At 41.4% G+C, this 23,845-nt stretch overlaps 1 protein-coding gene across 1 annotated transcript in view; it reads right to left on the bottom strand.

Annotated features, from left to right (window-relative positions):
- Positions 1 to 2,187: 2,187 nt before the first annotated feature.
- LOC144609009 (uncharacterized) overlaps positions 2,188 to 23,845 on the bottom strand; it is a 31,871-nt gene continuing 10,213 nt past the window's right edge. The window contains exons 4-6 of the mRNA XM_078427313.1: positions 10,704 to 10,808; positions 6,943 to 7,041; positions 2,188 to 4,549 (exon numbers count right to left, since the gene is read on the bottom strand). Of these exons, the coding sequence (XP_078283439.1) occupies positions 3,665 to 4,549; positions 6,943 to 7,041; positions 10,704 to 10,808 (1,089 nt within the window). The 3' untranslated portion in view covers positions 2,188 to 3,664. The remainder of the gene's footprint in view (positions 4,550 to 6,942; positions 7,042 to 10,703; positions 10,809 to 23,845) is intronic.

Raw genomic sequence — 23,845 nt, 5'->3', positions numbered from 1 at the left:
GCATAACTTCCATGCTTCTATTGAATCATGTATGTCTTTTTCACTTCTCTCAACCACCTCTTCTTCTGCACCCCTAATAGAGCAGTACTTTGCTTCTGCTCACTTATTCGAACAAGATGCATCGCCCCGCTTATGATGAGACCATCTACCAAGTATCTGCCCATATGTTACTAGCCTGTTTATATCTTCATCATCTATCACTTTCCTCATCTCAGTTCAAAACAAGAAACTCAATCGGACTGTTTAAACATGATTTACACTTAATGAAACGGCAGGCTTGCCTTCATCAATTCATTTTCCTCCTGGTTACCATTAATCGTGCCCCAGATCAATATTTCTAAACTGTTCCCATTACCAAGGCTAAACAGATCAGCCAGCACTTCATGCTTACTCTCTATTTTTTGAACAGGATGTAACATTTGCAACTTTTACCCGTTCTCTGGCACCGTCTTTATGGAGAGAACATTAAACTGTACTGTCAGTGCCTTTGTGATTTCCTCCTAAACTTCTGTCAAAATCCTTGGATGCATTGCATTCTGGTTCAAGCGATTTTCCTATTTTAAATTCACCAACACCTCCATACTATCAACACCTATCACCAACACCTATCACCAACTATCACCAACACCTATTACCAACTATCAGCAACACCAACACCGGGAACTATCATTCCTATCACCAACACCTCCAAGAAGGTCTGAAGAAGGGTCTCGACCCGAAACGTCACCCATTCCTTCTCTCCCGAGATGCTGCCTGACCTGCTGAGTTACTCCAGCATTTTGTGAATAAATCGATTTGTACCAGCATCTGCAGTTATTTTCTTATACCAACACCTCCATACTATCCATTTTTAACATGAGCATTAGCTCTGCTCCACTATTACTGTAGAAGTACCCTTTTCCCTGAAGATAGATGAAAGAGTACTCATTATGTTCCTTAATCATTGCTCTCTGCATCCACATGCAAGTTCCATTTTCGTGCTTAATGTGCCTCCTCCGCGTACCACCCATTTACCTCTTATATACCCAGTTATGTTAGCAGCTAATCTTGTTCACAACCCTCTGCTAAAGTAGTCTCCTCCTTCTGCAATCCCCTCCAGTAGCACCAGCAAACTCCCCTGCTAGAATATTGGTTCTATTCTTATGGAGGTGCAATCCATCTGATTTATTAAAAGTTCTCTTCTCTCTGAAACTGTTCCTTGACACCATCTACATCTGTTTTATCTCCCTTTTTCTTTACTTACTAACATTTAGCACAATTCTGCCTGTAAGACCTCATTCTTCTTGCTACCTATGTTGTTGGTGGTAAAGTAGAATACAATACTGAGGGATTGCACCAGGAAAAGGTCAGCTTTTGGGGGTAAGATGTTGCCTGTTCTGTCAGGTAGTTACACATAGAAAACATAGACATAGAAAATAGGTGCAGGAGTAGGCCATTCGGCCCTTCGAGCCTGCACCGCCATTCAATATGATCATGGCTGATCATCCAGCTCAGTAGCCTGTACCTGCCTTCTCTCCATACCTCCTGATCCCTTTAGCAAAAAGGGCCACATCTAACTCCCTCTTAAATATAACCAATGAACTGGCCTCAACTACCTTCTGTGGCAGAGAATTCCACAGACTCACCACTCTCTGTGTGAAGAAATGTTTTCTCATCTCGGTCCTAAAAGACTTCCCCCTTATCCTTAAGCTGTGACCCCTGGTTCTGGACTCCCCCAACATCGGGAACAATCTTCCCGCATCTAGCCTCTCCAACCCCTTAAGAATTTTATATGTTTCTATAAGATCCCCCCTCAGTCTTCTAAATTCCAGCGAGTACAAGCCCAGTCTATCCAGTCTTTCCTCATATGCAAGTCCCGCCATCCCAGGGATTAATCTGGTGAACCTTCTCTGTACTCCCTCTAAGGCATCACCACAGATTATGGGACACAATAAGAGTGGGGAAGCAATCCTCCAGAAACCAGCCATACGATTATGACCATTTCAAGGATTGCTTTATGGACATTTGCAATTTGAGTTTCCACAACTATTCAATAGTCATTGGCGAGGCATTTGCAGGAGTACATGCAACAGGAAAGCAACTGAGGTGGTAGAAACAAAATTTGTATTAATCCTAGCCACATCAGAATATTTAAAATTTGACATATCCCAAATCATTCAATAAAACTTAACACATTTAATACTGTGGTTGACAGAATGCCATTTTATTTTAAAATGTTTCTACATTATTTCATGGTATATTTCCTTCATTACAGAAAAATATAAACATGGTTAAAGTATAAATAAAGCAATAAGCCAGTGTTAATTGGTAGGATATATAAAACATTTCACTTGGTATATACTAAGACAGTCATTTTGTTTTATTTTTGCATAAATATTAATACTGGTGGTAAAAATAATTGGAGGTCACAGAAATACAGGTAGTTCTGCTGTAATGCTTGTTTCCATAGCGCAAATTGGTTAAATGCAATTTCAATCTGGAACTGTAGAGAGCCACTTTTAAATTACTTTGAAAATTGATAAGCAGAATTAAAAGCTATCTTGTGGGAAAAAAAAGAGTCTTGGAGTAAATAATTGTTTCCATGTAACCTCCATGCAGTAATAAGACACCATTGTCTCTTCAGAATGCAGCTGCTGGTTTCAATGTGGGAGGCCACTGGAAATTGACACGTAATCATTTGTATTGACACTTGTGCAACGATACTCCATTAAATAAAACGCAACCTTCAGTATTTGTAGTTTGCAGTAACAAAACCTGTAGCTATTGTAAATACCTTTAGTTTTGAAAATCCTGCAGGAAAAATAACTATTATTGCGAATCTGAAACTTTCTAGTCCCTAACCCCCTCTTATCCCCAATGACACTTGTTTTTAAAACACAATCTTCTATCTTATCTTCTATAACGTGGAGTTTCTTACAAATGCAACTATCGTGTTTTCGCAGAAATACTTGTACAAATATTGTTTGAACAATGCAGTTAAACTAAAAACAGTAATACTTGCGGTAACTGAAATACTGACTGGAAATTACAAATCAGCAACTTTACATTCATATTTCATTGATTACAGAATTTGAAGATAATTGCCGTCTGACCCTGGGCAGGATTGGACTCAGTAGCCTGTCTCCTTCACAAACAACGTTCTTGCCATCACATTGACAACACTGTCAGAGAGAAATCTATTGTAACAACCTTCATCATACCATTGGATAATTGAAGAAAGGACATGCGGCATGCAGAGGGAACTCTCTAACCCCAGCATTTGCTCCAAATCATAGTTGAGCAACACAACAGGAAACTAGAGAGCTGAAACAACAAGGACAAAGGAAAATGAGAGCAAAGAAAATCTGAGGAAGCTCTTTTTCGCTAAAAGTCTAAAACTGAGCATGTGCAAAATGTTTGACTCTTGGTAGCAGTCAAGCTGGTGATTAGCGTGACCGTGCTGGGGTGATCAGTGCATGATCCCAGATTCTCTGCTCAATACCATACAAATCATTATTTTACAAAAAATCTATTACTTCATCAAAGATGTTCTGGCCAACCTTGTAGGTCTCCCACTTTCTGCAGACAAATTTAAGATAATGTAAGAAACCTGGTTTAAGATTTTGAAATAACAGTTTGTCTACCCACCAAGTTTGTACTGACGTTCCTGGAAATTATAGTCAAACTACGGCACACTTCTTCTGTGGATAGTCAACAGATTTTTGCGTCTCACTTTCTCCTCCAAGGTGAGTGCCTCAGATTTCTTGCAGAATTCCTTTAAATCTTTAAGTTCCTGCAAGACTTTGTCAGCCTCTGACCATTTGGCCATAGCTTCATTTAATAAGTGTGCAGCATGTTTGGTTGACTGGCCATTCTGTGTGGAATCACTCTGCTCACCTGGATCCAAGACCTGAGACACTTGATTGAGAAGTTTCTGTGTTCCTTTTAGCTCCAGCGCTATTTCACCTTCCATTTTTTCCACATTCTCATTCTTCAGGTCAGCAAAATATGCCTTGAATCCTTTCTTCATTCCTTTTGGCTTGGATTCGCCCAAGAGATCCCCCATGGAAGAACATTTAACTCTGGATAGACTTGCTCTAGAAAGTGAACTAACACTGTTTGTTTCAAAAGATAGCTTCTTCAATTCATCACCCCTGGATACATTTGCTTGGCAATCGGATTCATTTGCTTTTTCCCATTCTATGGGGTCTGGTCGAGCTTTTTCCTTGCCCCCATTGGTCACAGGCCCCTCCTCTTTATTGGTCACGGGCCCGTCCCCTTCCTCAGTCACAGGCCCCATCCCTTCCTTGGTCACAGGCCCCGCCCCTTCATCGGTGACAGGCCCCGCCCCTTCCTCGGTCACAGGCTCCTTGCTCTGGTTGTCCATCACCCCTGACCCAATATTGACTTTTGCATTACTGGGTTTGACCTTAGGCATGAGGATAACTCTATTCGTATTGGCGTGGTCACGAACATTTCCCTTTGAATTCACTTCACTTTTGTCTTCAGTTATAAGATTCTGAGCACCAAGTTCCAATCTCTGCATTCCATCAGACACAGCAGTGGCAACCTACCATTTAAAAATAAATGATTAGAGCCCATAATTACTCTTTAACATGCTGAGATAGCAACACAATTTAGCCAACAGAAAAGTGAAGAACAATACATTTGGCCAGGCAGCATCTTTGGAGGTGACTAAGCAGCTGATGAATCAGGTGTGGATTGATGCATGGATTCCTATGAGGCTGCAGATGCAAAACTCAAAGTGCTGGAGAAACTCAGCAGGTCAGGTAGCATCTGTGGAGGGAAAGAGATTGATGGCATTTCAGGTTGGGGCCCTCCTTCATACGAATGAATCAGAAGATTAATCTGAAGGATGTCAACCTGAAATGTCATCTGTCCTATACTGCCTGATCTGTGAAGTAACTAACAGCAGCAATCTCTTAAACAGTTGAGGTGAGCAGCTGACACACTGGCAAGTGGGCAGTCACATTTCACAGAGACGGCTGGGACTTCAATTTCAGAATAATGGCTCAATATAAACACCAATTGACTGAGTACGACCAATTTCAGATCGATACACATTAAAATGGAGCAAACACTGCATTAGGGCAAAATCCAAGCAGAAATCAGTTGTACTAAAGAAAAATGTTCAATGATATGAATCATAAATTACATTCTATGTTGAATGAGCTCAACAGATGATGTTTCCCCTTACTGTAATATCCACAACCAGGACTCAAGGTCTCAAAATGAGGGATCAGCAATTCAGGCCAGAGGAGTAATCTCTCCACCCAGAGTGTGGTGAACCCTTGGAATATTCCACCCTAGGGTTCAGTGATGTCGGGAAACAGATTTGATTGTTTTTTAGACATCAAGAGAATCTAGAGATAGGGTTGCAGTAAAGTGGTACAGAGGTAAAAGTTAGCCATGATCTTCATGAATGGGCTTCTTCAGTTTCTGTAATGTTATTACTGGTTATTACTGGTTATTAATATCAGTTATTACTGGTTGCTAAATGAGAGAGAGTTCATTAATCTTAATGTTTAATAATTCTTTCCTGAGCGATTGCTATCCGAAGTGTTTACTCTTCACTCAGAACGAATGACGTCTAATCTGTTGCCTTTCAGTAGTTTCCAATTTTGGGTTCCATTAACCAAATTTTGCTGAGAGATGGGATTGAATCAAATTCCCAACCCATGAATACTAACTCCAGGTACACAGGAACCTCAGAGGTTAAAATATTGAGAGATAATTTGGTCTTTCCATCCCTTTTTCATTAGATGTTCCTTCAACCCAGAAATTGGCTAAATGGCATGGCAAATGTAATGTACCAAGACAGAAAAAAAGTTTGGTGGAGTTTAAGAACTACAAATGCTGGGTCAGTTACAGGTCATAGAGTGATACAGCGTGGAAATAGGCCCTTCGGCCCAACTTGCGCACACCCTGGCCAACATGTTCCAGTTACACGAGTCCCACCTGCCTGCGTTGGTCCATATCCCTCCACACTTGTCTTATCCATGTACCTGTCTTAACTGTTTCTTAAACATTTGGCCAGTCCCAGCCTCAACTACCTCCTCTGGCAGCTTGTTCCATACACCCACCACCTTCTATGTGAAAAAGTTACCCCTCAGATTCCTATTAAATCTTTTCCCCTTCACCTTAAACTTGTGTCCTCTGGTCCTTGCTTCACCTACTCTGCGCAAGGGATGCGATGTGATAGGTAATCAAAATTGCAATAAATCTGGAAACAAGGAATTGCAGATGCTGGTTTACAAAAATAAAGACACAAAGTACTGGAGTAACCCAGCGGGTAAGGCAGCATCTCTGAAGAACATGGTCTGAAGAAGGGTCACGATTCAAAACTTCACCAATCCATGTTCTCCAAAGATACTGCCTGATCCACTGAGTTATTCCAGCACGTGGTTTCTTTTGCTGTCAACAAAGCTAATTCAAAACAAAAAAGTTCTTACAATATCCACCCCGCCCTTGTGGAAGACAAAATGTTCGACTTTGCCCCAGTAACAGGAACAGGCCAATTCACTGGAATGTTTTCAAGAGAGAGTTAGATTTCACTCTTAGGGTTAAGGGAATCAAGGGATATGGGGGAAAAGCATAGATCAAAATTTAGGGATCAAGTGCATGATTTCTGACCAATTAAATGTTTTTTTTAGCCAATTAATGTTTTTTTTACCAATGAATGTTCCAGGTGGGTGGATCCCAAGGCAGGAAATGAAGCTGGTGTTTTGATAAGCCTCATTGTGTCACATCGGATGCTGCAATATATGGTTCCTACTAACTGCAGTGGTTGATTAATCTTGATCATAACCTTGATGCATAGCATTCTTTGAATGTAACTCTTAATTGTGTAAAAACATGGCTGCATGTGGATCTTACGAACTTTTATGTACTTTGGCAAATGTGCTCCACACAAGGAATTTCTAATTTCACAGCTGAACTTACTTCTCTCCGATGTTGTCTGGTTGGTGGTCTTCTGCTGTGGTTTATTTTCACTCTGTTACGTGTCAAGTGATCCAGAGAACTTTTTTCATCCACTGTAACCTAAACATAAATATTCAGTAAATGATGCTAAAATATTCAGGGGCATGGCAGAACACTGCTGACATTGCAGGTGTGATATCTGATCACATTTATGATCCAAGAATGAAGGCAAGGACAGTACAGACAGATTTCACTGTACTTCTGTTTTGTGCATCGGCATACTTTTGGGTTCAGGTTCTTTGCAACATACAGCAACTTTCACCTCGATAAATCAGTCAAGTAAAAGCTTTATCATTGTCAAACAGCAGCAAACCTCCTCAGACTGATCATTATAGGACGATAAATTCCATCGCTTACCACAGCAGTTAATTTTCTTTGTTTTACACATTTCATAATTTAACTTTGCCATTAATAATGTGAAGTGAATTGAACTATTAATTGTTTTGATGAAATATCAGACAAAGACTTGCACAAAAATGATCAGGATTATGCCTGTGAAAAAAAGGGTCAGTTGTAACATAATTAGGAAATGGGAATAAGGATTGGAGATAGAAGTTCCCTTGGGATAAACACTGGGACATATATTAATGGGGATAGACTTAAAAATCTGCAGATGACTCCAAACTGAAGAGGATGGTGATAAAGCGCATTAACCTAACCCTAACAGGATGTGTAGAGAAGTGGCAGCTGAAGTTTAACACCGAGAAGTGTAATATTATATGGCCAAAAAATATTTGAAAGTAACAGACCACGTTGAGAATGCAGATAGCAAAGTAAAACTCCAAAAATCCAACACACACTGGATTATGAGATGCCAGATGTGGAGTTTCCAGATTATTGACTGCTATTTTATTAACATTCCAACATTTTTAATGATATTGCACATGTTTAATAATGTTTTAGAATGTTACACAGCAATAGTTCAGGGAGTCTGCTAACTTCAAAAAGTACACAGGAAATAGAAACATGTAAGTTACAAGGGGAGGACAGAAACTGGGGCCCCAGCGGGTGGACAGGGAATGCAGCAAAATACTACATGAAGAGTCATATGCCAAACCACCAGAACCTCTGTATTGTTAAATAGTGGATAATTGGAGTTTTACTGTAATGCATATAGGATCCTCGGCACCATAAAGAATAAAATCTAGTTGCAAGAGTAAAAGGTACTGAAAATATTCAGGTCGTCAGTTATCATTTGAACATAGACAGAATAGTGCAGCACATGAACAGGCCCTTCAGCCCAGAATGTCCATGCTGAACATGATGCCACGTTAAACTACTATCCTTTGCCTGCACATTATCCATATCCCTCCATTTCCTGCATATCTATAAGCCTTTCTAAAAGCTTCTTAAATGCTGCTGTCATATCTGCCTCCAACACAACCTTGGCAGTACATTACAGGTACTCACCACTTTCTGCACAAGAAAAAAACCTGTGTACATCTCCTTTAAACTTTGCCCCTCTCACCTCAAAGTTATGCCCTCTTGTCTTTAATATTTCCACCCTCGGACTGCTTACCCTATCTATGAAAAAGACCCTTCATCGGCCTCAAATGTTAACTCTGTTTCTCTGTGCACTGATGTCACTTGTCCTGCTGAGTATTTGAAACAATTTCTGTTTTTATTTCGGATTTTCAACAACCTAAGATGTTTCCATGGCAAAATCATGATGGTTATTTTGAATATTTAATATTTAATAACATAATTTGGCAACAACTGGAAGTTACTGGAGTATAGCATCCAATTCTAGTCATTTATCTTGAGGAATGATGTGTAGGACCAGGTTTAGAAAAGATTTACTGGAATGGATCCACGAATGAAATATTTTAACCATGAGGTTACAGAGTTATGGTGTTGCTGTTCTCCTTGGAAGTTGTGATTAGATAAAGGTGTAGGAGATCATAATGTGCTTATGCAAGGTCAATGGACAGAACCTATTCCCATTACAGTGAGATCATGGACCAGGCAAGTCAGATTTCAAAATGATGGGAAAAGACAATAGACAATAGGTGCAGGAGTAGGCCATTCGGCCCTTCGAGCCAACACTGCCATTCAATGTGATCATGGCTGATCATTCACAATCAGTACCCCGTTCCTGCCTTCTCCCCATACCCCCTGACTCCGCTATCTTTAAGATCTCTATCTAGCTCTCTCTTGAAAGCATCGAGAGAATTGGCCTCCACTGCCTTCTGAGACAGAGAATTCCACAGATTTACAACTCTCTGACTGAAAAAGTTTTTCCTCATCTCCGTTCTAAATGGCCTACCCCTTATTCTTAAACTGTGGCCCCTGGTTCTGGACTCCCCCAAACATTGGGAACGTTTCCTGCCTCTAACGTGTCCAATCCCTTAATAATCTTATACGTTTCAATAAGATCCTCTCTCATCCTTCTAAATTCCAGCGTATACAAGCCGAGTCGCTCCAATCTTTCAACATACGACAGTCCCGCCATTCTGGGAATTAACCTAGTGAACCTACGCTGCACGCCCTCAATAGCAAGAATGTCCTTCCTCAAATTTGGAGACCAAAACTGCACACAGTACTCCAGGTGCGGTCTCACTAGGGGCCCTGTACAACTGCAGAAGGACCTCTTTGCTCCTATAAGACACAAGGATATGAGAGGAAACATACAAACTTACACAGTGGTGCAGCACTGGAGTGCACTGCCCATCAGGGTGATGGAACAGTTCTATAGACATTTGTGGGAATTATTGCTGAGCCGCAAGTAAAAGGGCTGTTGGACTAATGGGATTTATCCACAAAGAACTGGCAGAAACTTCATAGAATGAAAGGCCTCTATCTCTGCTTTAACCATTCTGTGATTCTAATTCCTGTAGTGCAGGGCTCTCCATCTTAACAACATTGCAGTGCACTGCAGTGCTTAACTATTCTACACAAGAAGATTTCTTCTCAGATTCCCTGACTTTTTCCATCAATTTAAGTCTATGTTCTTAACTTCACTGTACAGGGAATAGTGTTCCTCTCTTTATCTGATCTAAGCGTGAGACTGGTAAGCCCCTGGGAAGTGAAACTGAAAACCAAGGATGCTGAGCTTTCGTAAGACCATGTGATAATGTACCATCATTTACTGTCATCACTGTGACACACACATCCATGACTTGCCCGATCAATGGCATCCTTTTAGATTTTAATTCTTAAATTAGGTTAGTTTAGTTATTATCATTGCCATGTGTACTGAGGTACAATGAAAATATTTTTTGTTGCGTGTTATCACGTCAAAGAAAAGACTATACATGATCACAATCAAACTGTCCATATGGTACGAATAAAGGGTACCTCATTTTGTGTAAGTTGCCACGTGGGTCTTCTCATGAAGATTAAAATTTCTGTGAGAAGTGTACAGAATTGGCTCTAGGGAGGCACAAGGAACTGCAATTGGAATCTTGATTAAAACACAAAGTTTTGGAATAGCTCAGTGGGTCAGGGAGTATCTGCAGAGGGAATGGATTGGCAACGGATGGGTTAGATCCTTTTACATACTCCATAAGGGTCCTGACCAACCTAAGGGTCACATATTCATGTCCCCCAGAGATGCTGCCTGACCCACTGCGTTACTCCAGTACTTTGTGTTTTACAGAATTGGCTCAATGTGAACGGAGGGCGACTCTTGTCTTGTTTTTACTGTACCCTATCACACCTGGGTCACGAGTTGATTACCAATCCAGTCTGCACAGCAGTTTACTGACACTGAAAACAATCACCTGATCAAACTGTTCATTGTTGGCCTCTTTGATTGCTTCATTTAAGGCAGACAGCCACAAATCCTTTTCTTCAGCATTTGGAACTTGAAACTTTGGTTCGGGTACCTGAAACACAAGAGAAGCAGCGACACTTCAACAATCCTCTTTCATTATCCCTCCAGGATACAGAACGTTTAGTCAGAAAAATGGTCAATTGAATTCAATCAGGAAAAGTGCAAGACAGTGCATTTTGAGAGGTGAATGGAAGTATATTGAGTAACGTGAATGAAGAAAGGGATTTTCATGTGTATATCTGCAGATCCTTAAAGCTAGCAAGTCAACTAATGTTGAAAAGGTATATGGGATACTTTATTTGTATTGGCATAGAATACAATAGATCACGCTGGAACTGTGTACATTAGTCAGGTCAGAGTTCACTGTTTAAAAACTGTACATAGTTCTGGTCACCATTTCACAGGCAAGATGTGACTGTGAGGAAGTGGAGGAGATCTACAAAGATGTTGCCAGAATGGAAAAACTGTAGCTATTGTGTGATTAGATAATTTGCTGTTACTTTCTTTGGGAGTGAAAACAGAGTATAAACTCAAAAGTAATAAGCATAAAATTATGAGGGGCCTAGCTAGAATGAACATGGAGGACCTACTTCCCTCAGCAAAGGGTTAAGAAACCAAGAGGTGCTGGTTTCACTTTATTTGTGAAAGGATTGGAGATGAGGAAATCTTTTTTTCACCTGGGAATGTGGAACTCACCTCCTAAAGGTTGGAGAGGCAGAAACGCTCATCAGATTCAAGCAGTGCTTAGATGTGTAGTCGGAGCTGTGACCTGCAGGGCCGGGGACCTGTGCTCAGAGGTACCTGGCCATGCCACCTCCGGCTCCATGAGGCTGGCTCTGACTGGCACGGGCACAATCAAGTTTGCAATATTGTTCACTGCAATATTTTTTATCATTGTTGCAAGAAACAGCTCAAATATCTGCTCCACACATCAACTCCTTGCTAACTGTTTCAGGCAAGCTGTTTTATTTCAGAGTTTAGTTGCACAATCAGGAATATTTTCATTTTTTTTCCTTAGGGAACCATTTGCATTTCTAAGTGGCCTTCTAATTTTACACATGCATTCTATGGAACTGATGTACTACAATGCTGAAAATGATAGTCTGCACTCTGAATCTTCCTCTTTCCTCTATCTATTGTGCTTAAGTTTGACGATTGTATTTATGTATAGTACTATCTGACTTAATTGGATAACATGCAAATTAGGGCGGCACGGCGACGTAACCGGTAGAGCTGCTGCCTCACAACGCCAGAAATCCGGGTTTGATCCTGACCTTGGGTGCTGTCTGTGCGGAGTTTGCACGTTCTCCCGGTGATTGTATCCTCTGTGTGCTCCAGTTTCCTCCCACATGCTAAAGATATGCAGGTTTGTAGATTTATTAGCCCTCTGTAAATTGCCCTTAGTGTGTAGGGAGTACATACAAAAGTGGGATAAGAGGGAACTAGTGTAAATAGGTGATCGATGGTCAGCGTGTAGGTGGGCTGACTGGCTTGTTTCCATATTATATTTCACTGTACCTCGGTACACGTGACAAGAATAATCCTAAACCTAATCTGTTCCTACCCCAGGGCTACAAATGCCCTAGTTTTCTGAAAGTGTCCATTTTGCACCTGCCAGTGGTTCCTGTCTCTATTCCTAGGTGGGTAGCCAGCATTGCAATCTCTAGTGTTTCCCAAGCTTGGCATAAAGTTATATCCCAACATGGGACATAAAAAAACTGCAGATGCTGGTTTTTACCAATGATAGACACAAAGTGCTGGAGTAACTCAGCAGGTCAGGCAGCATCTCTGGACAAAAAGGATGCATGACGATTTGGGTCGAGACCCTTCTTCAGACTGAAGGGTTCCAACCCGATGTCACCTATCCTTTTTGTCTAGAGATACAGCCGGACCCGCTGAGTTACTCCAGCACTTTGTGTCTATCTTAGTTCCCAAACATGACAAACTGGAAATCTGCTTGCTCGCTTGCTTTCCTTGCATCTGTACAAGGAAAGACAAGTTAAAATCCAGTAATGAATTCTTTCTTACTGCAACTTCCTCTATTCGTCCCAGCAAATACTCCCTCAAGTGCACAATTCCTGTTTCATTTCCCTTGAGAACAACCCACAGCTAACCATCCCTGAATCTCTTTAGCCATTTCAATTTTATGCAACTAATTTTCTTCTGCCAGCATACTCTCTCCAAGGATTGTCCCCTGATCAGCCTCTCAGTGCTGGAGTAACTCAGCAGGTCAGGCAGCATCTGTGGAGAACATGGATAGGTGACGTTTCAGAGTACTGGAGTAACTCAACTTGTCAGGCAGCATCTCTGGAGACAAAGGATGTGTGACATTTCGGGTCTGGACCCTTCTTCAGACTGAAAGATGGGGGGGGGGGGGGGAGGAGAGAGTGAACTGGAGGCGAGGAAACACCAGGACCAATCAGGGCCATCCACAAATGTGCTCAGGCAGGGAGTGATGATGCTGTATGATCTTACATACCTTTAGAAGATCACCCCTCATCCTCCTGCACTCCAAGGAATAGAGTCCCAGCCTATTCAACCTCTGCCTTTAGCTCAGACTCTCAAGTCCTGACAACCTCCTCGTAAATCTTCTCTGTACCCTTTCCAGCTTGACAACTCTTTGAGGAAGTAAATAGCAGGATAGTCAAAGGAGTGTCAGTGCAAAGGATATGGGGAGAAGGCAGGCATGGGTTATTTGAATGGCGGTGCTGGCTCGAAGGGCCAAATAGCCTCCTCCTGCACCTATTTTCTATGTTTCTATGCATGTGGTTTACATGGATTTTCAAAGTGTCGCACATGAGCCTGCTAAACAAGATGAGAGACCATAGTATTTGAGGGAGAGGCTCGCTTGGATAGAAGTTTGGCAGAATGCAAAGAGTGGGAATAAACTTTTTTTTCTGGTTAGCTACCAGTGAGTCGTAGTCCGCAGGGTCTGAGTTGGGTCTTCTAATCTTCACATTGTATCTTAATGATTTGGAAGATAGAATTGATGGCTTTGCAGATGTTATGAAGAAAAATTGGAGGTCAGGTAGTGTTGAGGAAGCAGGGAGTCTGCAGAAGGACTTGGACAGGTTGGGAGAATGGACAAATAAGTGGCAGATAGTGTGCGGTCATGCTCTTTAGTGATAGGAATAAAACTGTAGACTATTTTTTAAATGGGGAAAGGATTCAGAAATCTGAGGTGCAAAGGGACTTGTGAGTGCTGGAGCAGCATTTCCAAAAGGTTAATTTGTATGTTGAATCACTAGTAAGGAAGGCAAATGCAATGTTAGCATTCATTTCGAGAGGACTAGCAGGTAAAATTAGAGATGTAATTCTGAGGCTTTATAGAGCACTGGTCAGACCACATTTACAGTTTTGTGAGTAGTTTTGGTGCCCCATATCCAAGAAGTGATGTGCTTGCATTGGAGAGGGTCCAGAGGAGGTTTACGAGAATGATCACGGGCATGACTGGATTAAAGTATGATGAGCGCTTTATAGCTCTAGGCCTGTACTCGCTAGAGTTTAGAAGGAGGAGTGGGGACCTCATTGAAACTGACTGAATAATGAAAACTTTGAGGAGAGCCCAGGACCACAGGGTACAGCTTCAGAATAACAGAACATACTTTTAGAAAGGAGATGCGGAGGAATTTGTTAAGCCGGGTGGTGGTGAATCTGTGGAATACATTACCACAGATGGCTGAGGAGGCCAAGTGTTTGGTCATTTCTAAAGCGAAGATAGGTTTTTGATTTGTAAGGATATCAAAGGGGAGAAGGCAGAGAATGGGGTTGAGAGGGAAACATAGATCAGCCATGATTGAATGGTGGAGCAGACTTGTTAGGCTGAATGGCCTAATTCTGCTTCTACGTCTTATGAACCAGGTTTTGAGACACTCACTGAATACCCCATCTCTAATTTTTTTTTTTTTTGCCTCTAACTGCAAACAAACGTGCAATCACAAAGAGATTATAAAGAGGATGAGTTTATATGAGATTAATAATAGTGATGAAGCCATAAATAATGTGTTGTATCAGAGATCATGGCCTATCTCGATAATTGGAAAAGATCATTTAATGGTAAATTCTATGCATCTGTATCAGCTCTTTTACCTAAATATTGTATTTGGGTGACTATCTTTGCATGGTTTCGGATCTGAGGTTATAGGTCATAGAGACACAGGCAGTTCAGCCTAACTCAAAGGCAGGAGAATGGGGTTGAGAGGGAAAGATAGTTCAGCCATGATTAAACAGCAGAGTAGACTCGATGGGCCAAATGGCCTAATTCTGCTCCTATGACTTACGAACTTATGAAGTCTAGCCTTTGGTGTTCACAATGTAGTCTACTGTGGATAGTGTAGGAAGGAACTGCAGATGCTGGTTATACACCAAAGATAGACACAAAATGCTGGTGTAACTCAGCGGGACAGACAGTATTTCTGGAGAGAAGGAATGGGTGGCCTTTCGGGTTGGGTTGGAAGAAGGGTCTCGACCCGAAACGTCACCCATTCCTTCTATCCAGAGATACTGCCTGTCCCGCTGAGTTACTCCAGCATTTTGTGTCTATATCGACTGTGTATAGTAGTCAGCCAAACACATATTGGAGAGGTAGGAAGGGAGAATAATAGCAGACCAAGTTGGGTTCTTTGCAAAATTAATGAACTTTACAAATTGCAATATAGCTTTATCAAGCCAGTACACATCAAGACAGCTGAACGGTGTTCAGATTGGCCATTCGAGTGCACCAGCATGTCATATTCAGTCATCCAAGTGACCATCTGCTGCATAGTCACCAGTTCGCGTTAGACTGTTCCTACCACAAAAAAACAAGTAACATTGAGCTCTGCCTAAACCTCTGAACGAGGGGCATACTGCTGAATTAAGCAAAACTATGCAATGGAACTTCAGACTGCAACACACAGAACAATGACACAATTTCCTAACGCCAAGGAAACTCTGTACGCTAAGTTAATCCCCAGATACTATTGGCTAACTTACACAGGGCTGATTACAGGGAGCCTTTCCCATTTCACAAACCGTGAAACAACCTTTAACACTCAAATTTCCATGTAATAAATAAAATCCAAAATAGTTTCATTTATTAGTCATCAGATCCCAATTGGGAACATGAGAGGCATGCAATTTTCAAAAACATTGTAACATTTAGAAGCCCAAAATAAATTATTCAATTGAAGTCAAAATCCTTGGTAAAAAACTGAAATGATTGTAATAACTCACCAAAATAATCTAAAACTGAATCCAAATAGTATAATGCAGGATACCCAATTTGTTCGGCTGACAACCAGGGTTGGAGGCCAAACACCGCACTCACCATTAACCCAGGTCCTGGGTGCTGTGGGCAGAGCTCCATTAGTGGCTTCTTTTCATGCAAATCATTTGCTCTCTTGGGATATTCAATAGACAATAGGTGCAGGAGTAGGCCATTCAGCCCTTTGAGCCAGCACCGCCATTCAATGCAATCATGGCTGATCACTCTCAATTAGTACCCCGTTCCTGCCTTCTCCCCATACCCCCTCACTCCTTTCAGGATCCCCAAAACAAGAACAGGACTCCATGCAAGGATGTGAAATACCAAGTGAAGAAAGATGAACAGAAACACTAACAATATACTATTGTTTTGATCTAAAAGGAAGGGAATCGCCTACTGCTTCACCCTGAGCTCATCAGCAGCAGCCACCTCATGTCCCAGGCCCAAGGTCAGTGACTGGCTTGAGGTCAGCCACTTCTGGACCTAGAAGCCTTGTACCTAGCTCAGTCAACCACACACACTGCTGGGGACCAAGGCTCAGCACAACTCATACATGCCAACCAAGAAGCCCATCTATGCTAGTTCCATTTGCCATGTTGGACCAATAGCTTCTAAACCATCGAAAGCTGAGTGATCCTGAGATTTCAGTCACCTTTCACATTAATTTCCCATCCTGCTCCAATTCTGGTCTCAGTGCCTTTGACTTCTTACATCGTTCCAAAATAATCCAGAATAGGTGTGAGGAGTCACATCTCATCCTCCCACTGGGTATGTCACCGCCCTCAGAACACAATCATTCTAATTTAATTGAGAGATGCAGCAGGGAAACAGGCCCTTCGGCCCACCTAGTCCACACCGAACAACAATTACCCGAACAGTAGATAATGCTATCCCATCCTACACGTTAGGGGCAATTTACAGAAGCCATTTAACCTACAAACCTGCACATCTTTGGAATGTGGGAGGAAACCTACACAGTCACAGGGAGAACATACAAACTCCGCACAGACAGCACCCATAGTCAGGATCAAACCTGGATTTTTGGAGCTGTGAGGCATCAACTCTACCGCTGCGCCACTAGATAATCTACCTGACCAGGTTGTGTCAGAACTGACCAGTTCTGATGAAAGATCATCAACCAGGAATTTTACTTCGATTGTTCTCTTTCCACGGGTGCATGAATTGCTGAATATGTTCCGCATTCTATGTTTCTTCAGATTTTCAGTAAATGCAATGTTTTCTAACTCAAAGTTCCGGCATTGTTTTTCCCCTCTTTCCTCCCTTCTCATTCTGTTCCTATTTAATAAACCTTCACCATCCTCTCCCAACAGACAATTCCAGCCTTGCCACAGTCTGTCTTTCTTGGTGTTTGACCTGTAACAGACATTCTCTTTGTTCTTTATCCCCTCTCAGCACTTCCAATTTGTCCTGGTTGCAATGAAAAATCGTGATCTGAAACTCTGTTTTCTCTCTCCATAAACACTGCCTGACTCTGGGTATTTCTTACTTTCAATTTCTGCTTTTTAATCACATACCACCGCTATGTAAACTTAAATATCTTGGGGCAAGAGAGATTCAGGATCTCGCTTGGTCTATACGTCAAAATCCTACCATGTATTTTATGTATCCTTACATTGTTTGATCTTATCCCTTTTCCTCACAATTGTCCAGATTACATCCTATTTGCCATTTTATTGCTCACCTTACCAATCCACTAATACCTCTGCAATCTGCAATTTTCTTCCTCACCATGATCCATTTGATAAACATAAATAGCTGGAGTAACTCAGCGGGTCAGACAACATCTCAGGAGAAAAGGAATTGGTGATGTTTCGGGTCAAGACCCTTCTTCAGAAGTCTGGAGAAGGGTCTTGACCCGAAACATCACCTATTCCTTTTCGAATCTGAAGAAGTCTCAACCTGAAATGTCACCAATTCCTTTTCTCCAGAGATGCTGTCCGACTCACTGAGTTACAACTTTTTGTGTCCATCGTCGGTTAAAACCAACATCCGAAGTTCCTTCCTGGCCAATTTTGATATCATCCGCAAAATATTTAGATATGAGATCCATTGGCACATTCAAATCAGTCATATTAAACAAGGAATCTGAAACTTTGGAAACCACCACAGTCTTCCAACGCCTAAAATGTCCATCAACAATTACTCTTTGCTTTCTATAAACAAAGCAATGTTGGGTCCAACCTTCCCTTGGATCCCTGGACTTTTACTTTAATGACTTGATCTTGCTCTTGTACTTATTTACACTATTTATAAACCCAAGATCCCATATACTTTATCACCTCCTCAATGTTTCCTACATTAAATTAATTTTGCACTTATTCCCCTAAGATCTCCTTCTGCAGGAATTGTGTCTTCTGGTTTACATTGCCTTTTTCATTCTTTCTACCAGCCACTTCTGGTTTACTTGGACACGGATCATTTGTTGTATATTTATATGTTGTGTTAAATTTAATGTGACTGTAAAGCTGCAGCAAGTAAGAATTTCATTGTTCTGCTCCCGACACATATGACAATTAAACGTTCTTGATTATTGACATTTTGACTCTCATAGCAACACCATTCAGCTGCCACCTGTCTATGCATTTCACCAGTTTCCTCACTATCTTCTTGTTAGCTATTACTATCTTCTTACAGTTCACTGCACCTTAAAATTTTGTGCACACTGCAAATTTGGAAATGGGGCATTGTATAACCAAATCATTAATATACCTAAAGAAAAGCTGTTATCCTGAAAACCAACTCTGGATACTCCACTTCACAATTCCCTTCTGTTCAAAAGAAGCATTCACTACGAGTCACTATTTCCCGTGATGCCGTACATATTCTGACCATGCTGTTGCAGCCTTTTTTTATTTCAAGCCTCTAGTTTTGATGATAAGCCTGTTCTGTGGCACGTTATCAAAAGACTTCTGGAAGTCCACAAATAACACCTCCACCACATTTTTTTCACTGACCCTGTTTCTTGATCAAAAAACTCCACTGTTAGATATGATTTGAGTCTAAATAAAAATCCATCTTGGCTTTCTTTAATCAATGCACACTTGTTCAAGTTATTTATGGTTAATTCAGTCCCCGTTCTTGTTTTTAAAACTTTACTGAGGTCAAACTAATTAGTCTATGGGTTTATTGTTCTGAAACATTAACTCTTTATTCTCTTCACACAGTTCCTGCTTAAGCCGTAGTTGCATATTTCAAGCTTTTTTGTTTTGTATTTTAAATCTATGTTGTGTTGCCATCTGATTTCCAATAGTCTTTATTTTAATTAACATAGGATTGGTGATTGGAATTGCAGAGTATGCTTTTCCCTACAAAGATGCCCAACAGGTTTCTCACTTTTGCATCAACATCTGACTTTAAGGGAAATATGTACCACCACAAAAGCAAAATATTTCAGAAAATGTAACATATTCTCAAGAAAAACTGTATCCTAATTATTAACGATAAATTGTCAATATCAGGTGCGAGGGTTTAATGTCACTCAACAACACAGGAACACCCACATACCCTCAGTGCCTTTAGCCATAGAACTCAGTGACTTGGTGCTACAACTCAGGCCAGTGACTTGGTCCTACAACTTCTTCACGGTGGTTTTGTTTTTAAAGCACCAAACAACGTTGTGTAAAATCAAAAAGGAAAGTTATAAAAAAGCAGTTTGTGACATACACATCATCTTTCCACTACTCCTTACTGTAATCTTCTGCTTTCTCAGTAGGTCAGTTAATTTAGCTCTTATATAAAAAGTTATCTTCAGCAGAGCATTGCATAATTTTCATAACAATTTCTTAATGTTTTCTCACATTGAACATAACATTTTACATCTGATAACACCATTCAGCATTTACAATTTATACAATTAAACATAGACAAAAAGATGAATTCCAGAGGTGAGCTAAAATCACTTCTTCGTACATCAGCGCGACAATTTCACAGGATCATAGAAATATATATGGCCAAGAATCCACACAGATCATCAAGCCAACGCTAGTTTATCAGTGATATAGTGTGGAAACAGGCCCTTCAGCCCACTGAGTCCACGCTCACAACTAATCACCCGTTCACACTAGCTCAACATTATTCCCATTTCTTACCCACTCCCTACACACGAGGGACAAATAATGAAGGACAATTAACCTATAAACCTGCACGTCTTTGAGATGTGGGAGGAAACCAAAGGAAAGCCACACAGTCATAGGGAGAATGTGCAAACTCCACAAAGGCAACACCTGAGGACAGGATTAAACCTGGGTCTCTGGCTCTGTGAGGCAACACCTCTACCAGCTGCACCACAGTGCTGCATCAAAGATGAGTTGTTGAAAATCTTTCTCAATCACAGGCATTGGAACAGAGCTTTATTATTGGTACACAGACTGTAAAGCAAGGAGCTAGTAGAAAGGAACTGCAGAATGCTAGTTTATATCAAAGATAATGCAGATGCTGGCTTAAACCAAAGATAGTGCAGATGCTGGCTTATACCAAAGATAGTGCAGATGCTGGTTTATACCAAAGGTAGTGCAGATTGTGCCAGCATTTTGCATCTATCTTAAGCTAAGAAAGTTGTAGTGTATTCCAAAGGCCAAACCCATTTAACAATGCATGGAAATATTAACAAAAATATTTTTCATGCTCAGCCAAAGCAGTGCTCATGTTGCCAAGATGGTACTGAAGAGAAAGCTTGTGGTGAACGACATTGAAAGTATTTATTCTAGTAAACTGTAGATCATTTGGTGGCAGCTGAATTACATGTGAAACCCTGAATACCCGCCCAAGACACTGGTTACAAACCCAATTTCCTTGTACTAAATCCATCCCTCTCCCTGGTAACTGCCTGCACTGAAAAAGACTTTACAAATTTAGTTTACTTTTTTTAATCCTTAAACCTCTTGTGTATGTGCAATATGCACTCAGAGTAGGGGAATCAAGGAACCTAAGGTGTAACTTGTTTTACACAGAGGTTGACGGGTATATGGAACCAGCTGCCAGTGGAGATAGTTGAGACAGGTACTATTACAACATTTAAAAGATATTTGAATAGATCCATGTATAGTAAAAGTTTAGAGGGATATGGGCTAAATGCGGGCAGATAAGACTCGCATTGACGGGGCATTTTGGTCAGCATGGACAAGTTCGGCCAAGGGGCGTGTTTTCATGTTGTGAGCAGGCATAAAGGTGTTGCACTGGTGTCTTAAGTGGTAGGGATGAATTAATGAGAGGTACCAGAAGGTACAACCTAACTCAAGTGTTCCGAATTATGGGAAGAAAATCAGTGTGTAACATCACAGGAAGACTATTAGCTGGTAGGTATTGTAGTTTCTTCCTCTCCGATTTAAATAAATGTACTCTAAATTACAATCTACAGCAAACAGTGTAACTACAGCTGGTACCTTACAACCAGATTATTAATTAATCTAAATTATAATTAAAGTTTTAAATAGATGAAAATGTAATAACGGATAGAATAAATTGGATTGTGGCCGAGGTGGTTGGGCAGGTGATGTGTTGTGGTTTAGCATGTGGAGGGTGTTAGGAACCATTGTGTTCCACAGCAGCCACATTGGCAGAAGATATCTGCAATCGGAGGAAATTGCTCCCATATTTAATGAGCTGCAATCAGAGTTTCACACTTTGCTAGGAAGGATAACATCAAGGAGGGAATAAAATTACTTTGTTCTGGGAAGAAGTCACATTCCATAAGTTGTTTAATGTAGATTTGGACAGTGGGCAGGGACAGGAGGGTGGGCCTGCAGTGAGGGAAAGATGGGGATCCAGAACATGGTATTGCTGCAGTCTCTGCCTTTGTACATTACAGATAGGAGCAGAGACTGTAGGAAATTACACAAATTGACGAGAGCACTGTGGTGCAGGAAGCCATTCATGTTGAAAGAGTGAAAAGGATTAGCGCAGGAAGGATCTACATACGGTCTCCTTAAGTCACAAGCATAAGTTTCAAAAGTTGTGTGGTTGCCCAGTGCCGTGGATAAAGATGTCTCCTTGGAGTTGGAGGATGACTTGAAATTGGAGGGAAAAGTTCTAGTTGTCATTGTCATGCAAGGGGATACATAGTGGAGAAACCATTCATTAGTTTCAATATAAGCCACTGGCTGTATCCTGGAGTTCAAGAATTTTGATCAAAAATGCATAAAATACACCAATACAAATGAAAGTAATTACATATATTATTCATAACTGTAAAATAAGAGAATAATAACATACATAATGTACTGTTTTAGGGTACCCACCAGCTCTCTCTCTTTTCCTCCCCCCCACCCCAGCTCTTGTCAGCCCATTCCCTTTCCCATCCTGGTCAATCCACCCCCTCTCCCAGTTATTCCAGGTGCTTTCTGTGTCCCCACTCTCACCAGCCTACTCTCTCTCTCTCTCAGCCCTTATGGGCACTCTTCTTTTCCAATTCTCCTGAGCAGTCTCCCTCCTCTCACCATGTCTAATCCCCCTAGTCACTCACCCATGCAATATCACCTCCTCAGCTTTTAAAGGCACTTATCCCACCCTGGCTCGTGCTAACTCTCTCCTTTGGCTCCAGCCACTCTTTCCACCATCATTCCAAGCATGTACCCTGTTCCCCTGTCCTTCTTCACCACCCCTCAACTCCCACACACTCTTCCAACCACCTGTAAATTGAAAACACATATAATCAATTGTGTGACAGGAACAATTTGTAAAGAAAGGGATTCCTGTATCAACAACAAATCTGTAAATTTCTACTAAAACCTGGTGTGTGTGTGCTTAGGTGAGGAGCGAGGGGAGGAGGAGAGGGTGCTGTACCAGGGTAGGAGAGGTTTGGGCCCAACGGGTCCACTTGGTCTAGTTTCTACTAAAACATGGTGTGTGTGTGCTTAGGGGAGGGGGGATGGAATGTTCAGATGGCAGAATGTGAAAGGCAAAGGGGAAGATAATTGTGCAGGTATTGATTTGGATGCTCTAACCAGAGTGGGACAAGAAAGAACAGCATAAATCAAATCAAATTGCTTTTATTGTCATTCAAAAATAAATTTGAATGAAATTGTCGTTACGATGCAGTTATAAACAATAAACAATTAAGAGCACAAGACACACAATTACACTTTAACACAGACAACCATCACAGTGATTCCTCCAGGCACACCCTCACTGTGATGGAAGGCAAAGAACAGTCTTATCTTCAAGTCAAGTTTATTTGTCACATACACGATGTGCAGTGAAATGAAAGTGGCAATGCCTGCGGATTGTGCAAAAAAAGAATTACAGTTACAGCATATAAATTAAAGTTAATACAGAAAAGACAAAATTTAGTCCCTGGAGTTATAATAGTTAACAGTCCTGATGGCCTGTGGGAAGAAACTCCGTCTCATCCTCTCCGTTTTCACAGCATTACAGTGGAGGCGCTTGCCTGACCGTAGCAGCTGGAACAGTCCGTTGCTGGGGTGGTAGGGGTCCCCCATAATCTTGCTTGCTCTCGATCTACACCTCCTGATGTATAGGTCCTGCAGGGGGGCGAGTGTAGTTCCCATGGTGCGTTCTGCTGAACGCACTACTCTCTGCAGGGCCTTCCTGTCCTGGGCAGAGCTGTTCCCAAATCAGACTGTAATGTTGCCGGACAGGGTGCTCTCTACAGCCCCAGAGTAAAAGCATTGAAGGATCCTCAGAGACACTCTGAATTTCCTCAGCTGTCTAAGGTGGTAAAGGCGCTGCTTTGCCTTACCCACCAGTGCGGCAATGTGTGTTGTCCATGTCAGATCCTCTGTGATGTGGACTCCCAGGTATTTAAAACTGCTCACCCTATCCACAGTAGACCCATTTATCTGCAATGGCGTGTACGTCCTCGGATG

Source organism: Rhinoraja longicauda, chromosome 33 (genome assembly GCF_053455715.1).
Source record: "Rhinoraja longicauda isolate Sanriku21f chromosome 33, sRhiLon1.1, whole genome shotgun sequence".
In the NCBI taxonomy this organism is placed as follows: Eukaryota; Metazoa; Chordata; class Chondrichthyes; order Rajiformes; family Arhynchobatidae; genus Rhinoraja; species Rhinoraja longicauda.
This window is presented reverse-complemented; position numbering and strand designations above follow the sequence as displayed.